The sequence below is a fragment of the Grammomys surdaster genome, unplaced genomic scaffold (genome assembly GCF_004785775.1).
Source record: "Grammomys surdaster isolate TR1022 unplaced genomic scaffold, NIH_TR_1.0 125846, whole genome shotgun sequence".
NCBI classification, from domain to species: domain Eukaryota; kingdom Metazoa; phylum Chordata; class Mammalia; order Rodentia; family Muridae; genus Grammomys; species Grammomys surdaster.
This window is the reverse complement of record NW_021620672.1, coordinates 2,168,748-2,178,620: the sequence shown is the minus strand read 5'-3', so window position 1 is coordinate 2,178,620 and position 9,873 is coordinate 2,168,748. Positions and strand designations below refer to the sequence as shown.

Below are 9,873 nucleotides of genomic sequence, written 5' to 3'. Positions count from 1 at the left end.
CCTTCTCACAGTGACTGTTAACTGAATAGTCACTATAAAACCAGAGCTTGCCCAGGTTAGTCAAGAACCTAGAACCTTCAGGACCTAGAGACTTGGCTGGGAAGCTAACACTAGGAGCCACTAAACAGTATGCTAATTATATGGGCAGCACCCAAAAGACTTGTCAGATTACTTGGCCTGTGCCACCAGCAAGGGCTCCATATACAACACCTCTCCAGTTCGCCTGGTACCAATGGTCTAAGTCCCAGGAAGAGATGTTTGTATCACAACAGTAACCTCTCCCAGTGTCCTGTGGATTAACTGCAGCTTTGTCCCAACCTTCCCCTAGAACTACTTTTAAAATGTCACCCAATTCCACTACCCACCTCCCCAGAAAAACAGGTGATGGTACACAACCAATCACTCAGGGGATAGAGGGGACCCCCATCTCAAATCAGACACACAGAAAAACCAGGCTTTGAGACACCATTGTTAGAACAACTCAGCAAAATAAAATTCCGGTTTATTGTTGGACATTGTTTCACACATACATCAAACAGGCCAAAAAAAAATAAACAGCAACTTCATAGACAAAAAAAAAAAAAAAAAAAAGGAAAAAAAATCTTTTATCTTTGGCCTTTTTAACCATCTCATACAAACCAACTACTTATAGTACAGCTAGGTACATACACAAAAAAAGTTACTGGAATGCTTGGAATAAGATTGTTTTTTTGTTGTTGTTTTTGCTTTTTTTACAAGGTTTTTTTTCTCCTTTGAGATTATAATGAACATGGTCACACCACAAGTAAAGTCTGAAGTAGGACAGAAAACGCTCTGAAGGCTGGTTTGGTCACCCGTTATCATTAAAAATGGCTGACCCCTAACAATATGTACAAAAATATAAAATGTAAATAAAAAATACAAACAAATTTTCCTTTTAAAGTATTTTTAAGAAAAAAAGCAGGGCCTGGGAAGTTCTGGTTCTTTTTCCTCCCATGTTGCCAATTCATGTTGTGGTTTTGGAGGGGTGGTGGAGAGCGTGTCATCTGTGGGTGGCACTGCCCGCTGTGGGCGGGGCCTGCTCCTCTACTCGAAGGTGACCACGTTTAAATTCTGAGACGGGAAGTGGAGGGTGAATAGGTCACGGTGCATAAGGTTAGCTTTTCCTTTTGCTGTCTAGTCATCCTCCTCAGTCTTCTGCTTCTTGGCGTCAACATCATCATCCTGCAGAGAACAACATCAGTCCTGTGACTACTTGTCAGCTCAGCAGGCCTAGGTCGAGATTCCAGAACCCTCCCAAGCTTGCAGAGAAGCAGAGCTGGGTGCTTACCATCTGCCACAAACAACCCCAAAGCTTTTGTATCCCAGAGAAAGGTACCTCACACCTCAAACCTACCTCATCATCCTCAGCTACCCGCTTGCCCGTAGGAGCCTCAGCCTCCTCATCTTCATCTCCATCCTCTTCCTCACCTGGAGAGAATCAAGGACCACATAAACCACTGCCCTCCAATTATGGCTGCCACCATTGGCCCTGAACCGTCTTGTCTCCCAGCCAAGAAGAGACAGGTCGGGCAGATCAACAATTCTCAAACATGAAAGAACTGTCAACAGGAGGGTCGAGTACACTGCAATGCAAAGTGGTCCACTTGCCCAGAAGCCCCACCTCTCCCTTCTGGCAGTAAAAGCCAGGGAAGGAACCTGAGAAAACAGGACTACTCACCGTCACCTTCTTCCTCCTCCTCCTCTTCCTCCCCACCTTCTTCCTCTTCTTCATCTACCTCATTGTCAGCCTCCTGCTCCCCATTTTCCTCATTTTGCTTTAACAGAAAACATATCTGCCATTAGCCAGCTCCAAAGCAGGCCTGCACGTATAATGCACCTTGCCCATCCCCGAGAGAAACGCCCACACCATACAGCTACCATACCACCCCCCAAACTAAAAACCAGACAAGTTCCTTGCCTGGTCCAACATCCTTAATCATCCTGAACTAAGCTGAAAATTAAGAGTAGAAACTGTGAACAGAAGCCCCGGCTACTTGGTCACTCACAGCGTTCCCATTGGCAGGTGCATCTCTTCCATTCTCTGCCTCCTCCACAACTTCCTTCTTCTCCTTCAAGTCCTTCAGAAGGAAGAGGATACCCATTAGTCTTCAGAACAATTGAGGGCACCCATCAGCCCAAAGTGCTGAAAATTAGACAAAGCTGATGCATAGGAGTACTGTTGAGTCACTGGCTACTTGGCTACCCTACGGGAATATCAGAAGCATGGGCCACAGTAGATACTCGAGGCCTGTATTCCAAATCCTATGATTTCCATCTTCTAGACACATGGAAAACAAGGCAAACTCAGGTGTCGACTCAAGGCTCTCCGCTACCATATGGTGCCACAGGAGCAAACCCGCCAGGCCAGGCAGACAAGCTCGGGAACTGTCGGCCTTACCTGCACGCCCTTTGCCGCCTGTTTCCAGCTAGAGGGAGCTCCACCCCTCAGAAACCCTTCTTGGAAGGCGGTGGCTGTGTGCCATAAATAAATAAGGTAGTGAAGGGAGGAGTCAGTCGATGGTCATTCGCTCAGGGATGGATGGGAGAATCTGGATGGGGATCGGGAAGCCCCTGGGCACACACAAACACCGCCTTCAAGTTGCACCAGCCATGCTTGGTACTAGGCACTTATCTGCCTCCTAGCCCAAAGGAAGTAACAAGCTAACACTTGGAAAACTGCGGCTACGGGCCGGACCACCCGGTAACTTTTTCCACTCCCGTGGCTAAACCGTCGGCCCACTAGGGGCCCAGGCACACGGTGCGGCTAATCCCGCGGGTGCACCCCGGGCTACCTGCCGGCATGGCGGGTTCGCGCCCACCGGAGGCCTGCCTAGGACCCACTGCACCCGCTTCCGCCCCCTGGCGGCTGAAGCCCGGGGGAGTGAGTGGGGGCAGGGTGGCAGCGGTGCGCAGGCGCACAGCTCACCCAGCGAACTACGCGCGCGAGCCTCGGCACGCACCGCGCGCAAAGAGCACGTGGCCCGGGGCGCCAAGTGCGCCCTGTGCCCTGGAGACCCGAGGTAGGCTTTCATCTAGGTGAGCGGAGTTACCGCTTGAGAAAGCCCGCTACGTGCTGCCCCTGGGATCGTGACTGTGAGGGTCAACACGCGGCTTCCGGCTCCAATTTTGGCGCGCAACGTCCCGCGGTAAGCCACCGGGGACTCGGAGCTTCTCAGCTCCGACCCTCGAGACCGTCGGGGGCGCACTCCCCAGAAGCGCTGAACCTCGCGGGAATTCACCTAAGAGAGAAACTCCCGCCGAGGCGGTGGGGGGAGGACACCATGCCCGCTGTTAAGTCAGTCTACAGGGGCCGCCAGGCACCGCTCCAGAGTGCGCCCCGGATCGGCTCTATGCGGCGTCACACTGGCCACGGTGGAGATGCCGGACCACAGGGGTTCAAAGAAACGAGACGAAACGCGCCGAGTTCCCACTGCAGCACGAGTGGGGCGCGAACAGAGATGTTTGAAAGCCAGGAACTCGGGCCGAACAAGGCTCGTAAGGGTGGAGAACACTCCACTGGGCGGGCGAGCCACCCAGAGAGACCGCGAGCCGCGGCCTCAGGACTCTAGCCAGGACGGCGAGTCTGCGCGGGATACTCTGCCGCCGAGTCCCCGCCGCATCAGGGGAGCCGCTCCGGCGTGCGGCCGCTTCACTTTATTTCCTCCCCCTCTATCGCGTGGGCTCGCCGCCCGGGCCCAACCACTATCAGCGATGACCGCCACTAGTGTGAGGTCCGCCGCCGGAGCTCGCCGTCTCCATGGACAGCCCACGACCACCCATGCTCAACCGTGGCTGCGGACCAGACCCTTAGGCGTCTCGGCCAAAATTACCTCCGCGCAGCACGCCGCCCCATCCGCGTCATTCCGGATAACCGGCTGCCGGCCCACTATAGGGCGCGAACCCAGGCGCCTAACAAAGAGCAGCTCGGCCGCCGGCGCCCGCAGCCCGCCGGCGCCGCACACGCGCCCCCCACACTTCCGACCGCCGACGCGCCGGAGTTTCAAAGTTATTTCCGTGCGCCGCGGCCCCGCGACCCCGGCCCGGCTAGCACTCAAACGATTCGCAAACAAGTTTCGAGAATTTGCGGTTCGACCCCCCCCCGCCCGTTTTCGTCCCCGAGTTCCGCGTCGACCCCCCAGGCCATTGGCCAGCTCCCGACGGCGGCACGAATGCCCGCGCCGCTTCGCGCCCCCTCCCCCGCACACAAAGAGTGCTGCCCGGGGCCATCGCGCTGCTGGAGGGTGGCGAGGTCCTCTCGGGAAGCGTTTGCGTGATGCTTTCCCGAATCAGACAACCACGCGCCCAACACTGCCCGGGCGACGGCGCGCAGACCCCGAGGGGGCGGGCGGCGTCCAGCCTCACCTTGGTGGTGATCTCGGAGCTGGTGTCCACTGCCGCGTCTGACATGGTGGGGCACGCCGGTGGTCCGATGCAGCGAGTGAGGAATTAATGGAGTTCGAGGACTCTGGCGAGAAAGCTGCCGGAGTCCGCGTTGCAGGAGGCGGTGGGCGGCGAAGGTGGCTGCAGTGAGCGCGGAGCACGACCCGGGAACAATGCAAAGATGGCTTTTCGGAGCAGCCAGTGGGGGACTCACGCGGCGCCAGAAGCTTTAATATAGATTAGTGGGCGGTGCTCAACCACCCTAGTCCAGACGCTATTGGCTGAGTACAGGGAGCGGGCGTTTTCTCATTGGCTCAATTCCGAACAATGGGCAAGTGAGCTTAAAGCGGCAGTGCCCCGGCTTGGCGCGCGCTGCGCAGTCCCCCCCCGCACTGTCATTCAGAGTCTTGAATTTGTTGGGTCTCGCTACGCCGAGGAGGGGCTCGCGCGCGTGCGCGCTCCCGCAGCTGTTTTGCTAAGGCTTCTGACGCAGACGACCAAAGCGCGGCAAAGCTGCCCGCCCAGCCCCCGTCCTCCCCTCCCTCGCGACTGCTCGGAAGGAGGGGGAGGGAAGAGGGGGGAGGGAAGAGGACTGCCCGCGAGGGGGAGGGGAAGGCGAGCGCTGGGCGTCGCTTGCCCCGGGCGGTGCCCCGCGTGGTTCCCGCGCCCGAGACCGGCCCGCACCTACGACCAAGTTGTCCCAGTTCAAGTGACTATAAGTCCACAACGGGCGCTGTGACTCGAACCTCCCGCCCCATCCTCTCCCGCCGCCTCGGTTACACTAGTGATCCCCGCCAGCCCACCCCTGTCCCGCCGTCCAGGGTCAGCTGATGAGTGGGCTTCGCGCCCTGCACACTTGGGGAACTCATGGGAAGAGGGATTTGATGCGCGGTGTCCTCGAGCGGGACACTCCTTGGGCCTCACGCCATAAAGCGATGTCGCGCCTCAGGGCTCTGGTCCGCGTCTGCTGGAAGAGGTCACTTGCGTCGCGACAGCCACTTAACATCTTCCAGAGCCCCGCCCGGCCATCGAGTTTTCCCTTAACATTTTGGAGGCTCCAGTGGGCATATGAACACTGTGCAACGGGGAGAAACTTGTCTCCTCGGCCACTAGGACTAGCCCTTGAGGGGGTTCCTTCAAACTTGAGCCATTTAATGTACCACGCGGAGCTTTGAGAAAAAGAAAAACCATAAAGACGCCACACTCAAGATGGCGTTGGGCTCGGCAAGCGTGGCGTGACGTGGCGACCCAGCTCACACGAACAACTTCAAAACACTAGACTACTTCTTTCTTAGCACTGTCGCACTTGGCTGTCGAACTAAGAAATTTGTCCTGTGAGAAGAAAGACCAGAATAGCGATAAACGGATTCTGAGAAACGACCTTCGCCACACTCAAGATGGAGGCAGATAGCGTCCGACCGTGTGTTGCCAGAAGGGGGCGCCCGACACGGAAGGCGGGACTTGGGAGAAACCCGCACACACTGGCTGAGAGTGGCGGGCGAACACAAAGTTGACGCTTTGCGCCCTGCCATTGGTCAGTCCTGCTGTCTGTCTCCAGAGGGCCGCGGAATTGGGAGTGGGGAAAACCCGGAGTCTTCAATCGGGAAGGACTGATGGATACCAAGTTCCATAGAGCTTTGAGGTCGAGGCGAGGAGACTGAACTACCCTTATCGTTTCCTTCGGGCGCTTGGGCCCATTCCCACCAGGAGGCCCCTTTACTGAGCTTGAGGAGAGGGGGAGGAACGTGCAGTGTCGGGAAACTGCTGTAGTGACCTCGGATCTGCCCGCGAGGCGCACGTGGCTGGCCCGCATCCCCGCGCGCACGTGCCAGTCCCGCCGCCAGCCTTTTGGGCCTCCGAGAGCTTCTTTTCCTTTAAGAAAAATGCCTTGCCGCCGCCCTTTGGCCTGCGCCCATCCCGTTGTCCAGTGGTTGCTCTTGTCCCGGCAGCCCCTGGCAACAGAGGGGTGTACACTCGCAGGGTCGCGCTCTTCTCGGAGCACACTAATGGCTGGAGATGGTTATCTCGCCCCAGCGCCCTAGGTTGCACAAACTCTCCCTGAGTCCGAACTCTACCCCATCCCTACCAGCGGCCTTTACTGTGGCTAGGATATGGAGCCTTTGAGCTGCAACTGCCAAGACCTCTTTTTTTTATAGGAGATATAAACAGAAAAGAGGATGCTTTCTACCTGGGGCCTATCCATTAAGCTCTGTTATTCTCTAGAGGATTGTGCCATCTACAAAACTCAGACGCACAAAGAGCTTGGCCTGTACCACCGGCATCATAACAGTTGTGGTTTCTGAGTTCTGAGGAGATCAGGTTCTGGATTGGGAGAGCTGAGGGAGGCAAGGTGGTAATGGTGAGAAGCTGGATAAGTATGCATTTCCCTTACTCTTGTGCATGCCCCTGCCTCTACTAAAAGGGAGGGAGGCTCAAGCATCTGGTTGTAAAAGCACCACCTAAATTCAAGCTAAGCTTACCGACCACCTGCTGTATCCATGACAGTGTTTGGCTCATGCAAAGGGAAAAAAAAAAAAAGAAAAAAACACAGAGGTTCTAGAAAGAGACTTAGAGTTATCAAATACACCATGGTCAGAGCTCTGGCTATCCTAGTACGGTTGAGAAGACCAGGAACAAAAGTCACCTCTGGGTATTCTATCTGGCCACAGGAGTCTAACAGTCAGAAACTGCTGCAGTTACTGCAGTGTACCTCTTGAGTTGTTTCTGAGAGGGCTGGTCTTACCAGCTGCACTTCCACTCATCCACATATCTTAGGTCTTTGGCTGCTCTAGAAGCAGGAAGTGAGGCACTTCCATGATGTTACCCAAATCTCTCAAAACAAGCTAGTGAACCCTAACAGGCTACAGTGAACCCTAACAGGCTACGTTTCTTCCTCTAGGTTAGTTCGAACCAATCTAGGGTGTTCTGGGCCTGCCTTAAAGCTGTGTTCAGTGCAGGTGGTCCAGATGGCCTCAGGGCAAGTTTATTTTTAGGGAATTTTCCTGGGCACACTTTTTGTTGCTTTATACATTCCCCAGCAGGCCTGACTTGTTTCTTTAACCGACCTGGCCTTATAGGTGCTTAGCCTGCAGCCTAGGATGGCTCCTAAGTAATTTCCAACATATTTATTCCTTATTGATTATCTCACAACTCTGCCTCATAGCTAAAACAGGACATGAAGTATATATTTGGGAACTGGGTCAGATTGGAGGCTGCTGAAGTGGTGCCCAGGGTTAAGGTGCTGACAGGCCTGAGGACCCGAGCTCAGTCTCTGGGGTGCACGTGATAGGAGAGAGCCAATCCCACAAGATGTCTGCCTACCTCCATGTGTATGCCCTCCTCCCCACATGAACAGATAATGTGTCATTTTTGTTTGGTTGGATTAATTTTTCTTTTTTTTCTTTCTTTTTTTTTTTTATATTTTTTGAGATAGGATTTCTCTGTGTAGCCCTGGCTGTCCTGGAACTCACTCTGTAGACCAGGCGCCTCGAACTCAGAAATCTGCCTGCCTCTGCCTCCCAAGTGCTGGGATTAAAGGTGTGCGCCACCACTGCCTGGCTGATTAATTTTTCAAAACAAGATTTCTCTGTATAGCTCTAGCTGTCCTGGAACTCTCTTTGTGTAGACAAGGCTAGCCTATGAATTCAGAAATCCACCTTCCTCTGCCTCCTCCTACTGGGATTAAAGGAGTGTACCACCGTGCTCAGCCATATAAATGTAATTTTTTTATTTTTTTTATTTTTTTTGGTTTTTCGAGACAGAGTTTCTCTGTGTAGTCCTGGCTGTCCTGGAACTCACTCTGTAGACCAGGCTGGCCTCGAACTCAGAAATCCACCTGCCTCTGCCTCCCAAGTGCTGGGATTAAAGGCGTGCGCCACCACCGCCCGGCTGTAATTTTTTTTTAAATAAAATATATATTTGGGAGCTGGGCATTGGTGATGTGTGTATCTCTGTGTGTGTGTGTGTGTGTGTGTGTGTGTGTGTGTGTGTGTGTGTGTATGTATATGTGCATACGTATATAATGGATTATATATCATAACTATATGTAATCATTATATATAATCCATACATGTATTAAAGTTGCCTGGGTTCAGCCCCAGGCATGATGTTTCCTGTTTGTGTAAAATCAGGTGATCCGCTTTCTCACCTCTAAAACCCAGACATGGCATAACAGTGAACTGAAGAACTAGATGTTCAAAAAGAGCTGATAACAGTCCAGCACATTAAGGGAACCGTGTTCTCAGGCTGCCACTTTCCCGTGGCCATCTACACGGAAGTATGTTCATGTAAGGATATTTGCAGGACTCTGGCAAAAGGAACACCGTCCTCAGCAGATTTTTCTCATGTTCGGTGGCAAATGAGGACGATGTCTTCAGTTTCTAAAGCCTGTGATTCAATGCCCAGCATGGTTGGCAGTGCCTTTGGCCTCTGAGGAATGATGGAGTCAGGGAGGTAGCCACAGTGGAGCAGGCCTCAAAAACTCCTGCCTTCCCGCCCCTCAGAATTCAGAACCCCTGGAGTTTCGGGTTGTGGTTTCCTTGCTCAGGCGTCAGGGCCTGGGGAGCTGCCAGCTGCCTTTCAACCCTCCCGCCTTGCCAGTGGCAGGATTGTGTAAGAGCACACACATACAACCCCCCCACCCCATTCGTTCTCTCTCTAGCAGGCCTGGGCCTGCCCGCCCTCGATGTCCTCCCTGGGAGCTGGAGTAGAGGCCTGACTCTTGGTATTCCCACAGTTCTGGCCACCCTGGGAGGCACCTAAGCAGCGGGGAGAGGTGGGAAATGGCTCTTGACATTTGAGGCCAGCTCTCAAAACTAGTGCCAAAGCCTGCAGTGCAGTGCCTGGGTGCTGGCAGGAACCAAGTGAGGTAAGGACACAGGCAGAGGTGAGCATGCAGAGGCAGAAACCACAACCCCTAGGTAGTAGGGTACTGGCCTGCCTTACTTCCTATGCATGTGCCCCCTGCAGAGACTCCAGGAATCTTCTGCCTGTCTGTGCCTTTTCCTGGCCACCTTCCCTGCATCCCAGCGCCTGGTGCACCTATTTGCATATCTGAGCTTGTGGGTGTTTTTTGCTTAAGCTCTGGTTACATTGGTGAGTGGGTGGGCCCAGCCTCACCTCAAGATGGCACAGGAAGATGCCGGTTGCAGGAGCTCAGGAGCTGGCACACACCTGGGTAACCACCTTCAAAGGCCTGTGAGTTGCTGCATCTGACAAGAAGGTAGGTTCCTATGGGACCCTAAATTCAGCAGAGACTCTCCATACTTCTGCCTTTCTGCTACACCGCCCAACTTGAGAGCATAGTAGGAGCCCCAAGAAGGGGGCTATTGAGGTCACACAGAAGAGCTAGGTATTAGAGACAAGATGTTCCCACACAGCAAGGTCCTCTGAGCAAGATCCCAGCAGATCAGTCTCTTGCAGCCATGTTCTGGAGGGAAAACAGTAAGGTAAACGTCTCTGTCTCTACAGGAA

The 9,873-nt window shown here is 53.9% G+C and overlaps 1 protein-coding gene across 1 annotated transcript; it reads right to left on the bottom strand.

Annotated features, from left to right (window-relative positions):
• Nucleotides 1–468: 468 nt before the first annotated feature.
• Nucleotides 469–4,768, bottom strand: Ptma (prothymosin alpha). Its single transcript, XM_028789550.1, has 5 exons — nt 4,384–4,768; nt 2,028–2,099; nt 1,700–1,796; nt 1,376–1,449; nt 469–1,203 (listed from the first exon to the last, which is right to left on the bottom strand). Exons 1-5 carry the CDS (start codon nt 4,426–4,428, stop codon nt 1,156–1,158), a joined length of 336 nt encoding a protein of 111 aa, XP_028645383.1. The 5' UTR covers nt 4,429–4,768; the 3' UTR covers nt 469–1,155.
• Nucleotides 4,769–9,873: the final 5,105 nt, after the last annotated feature.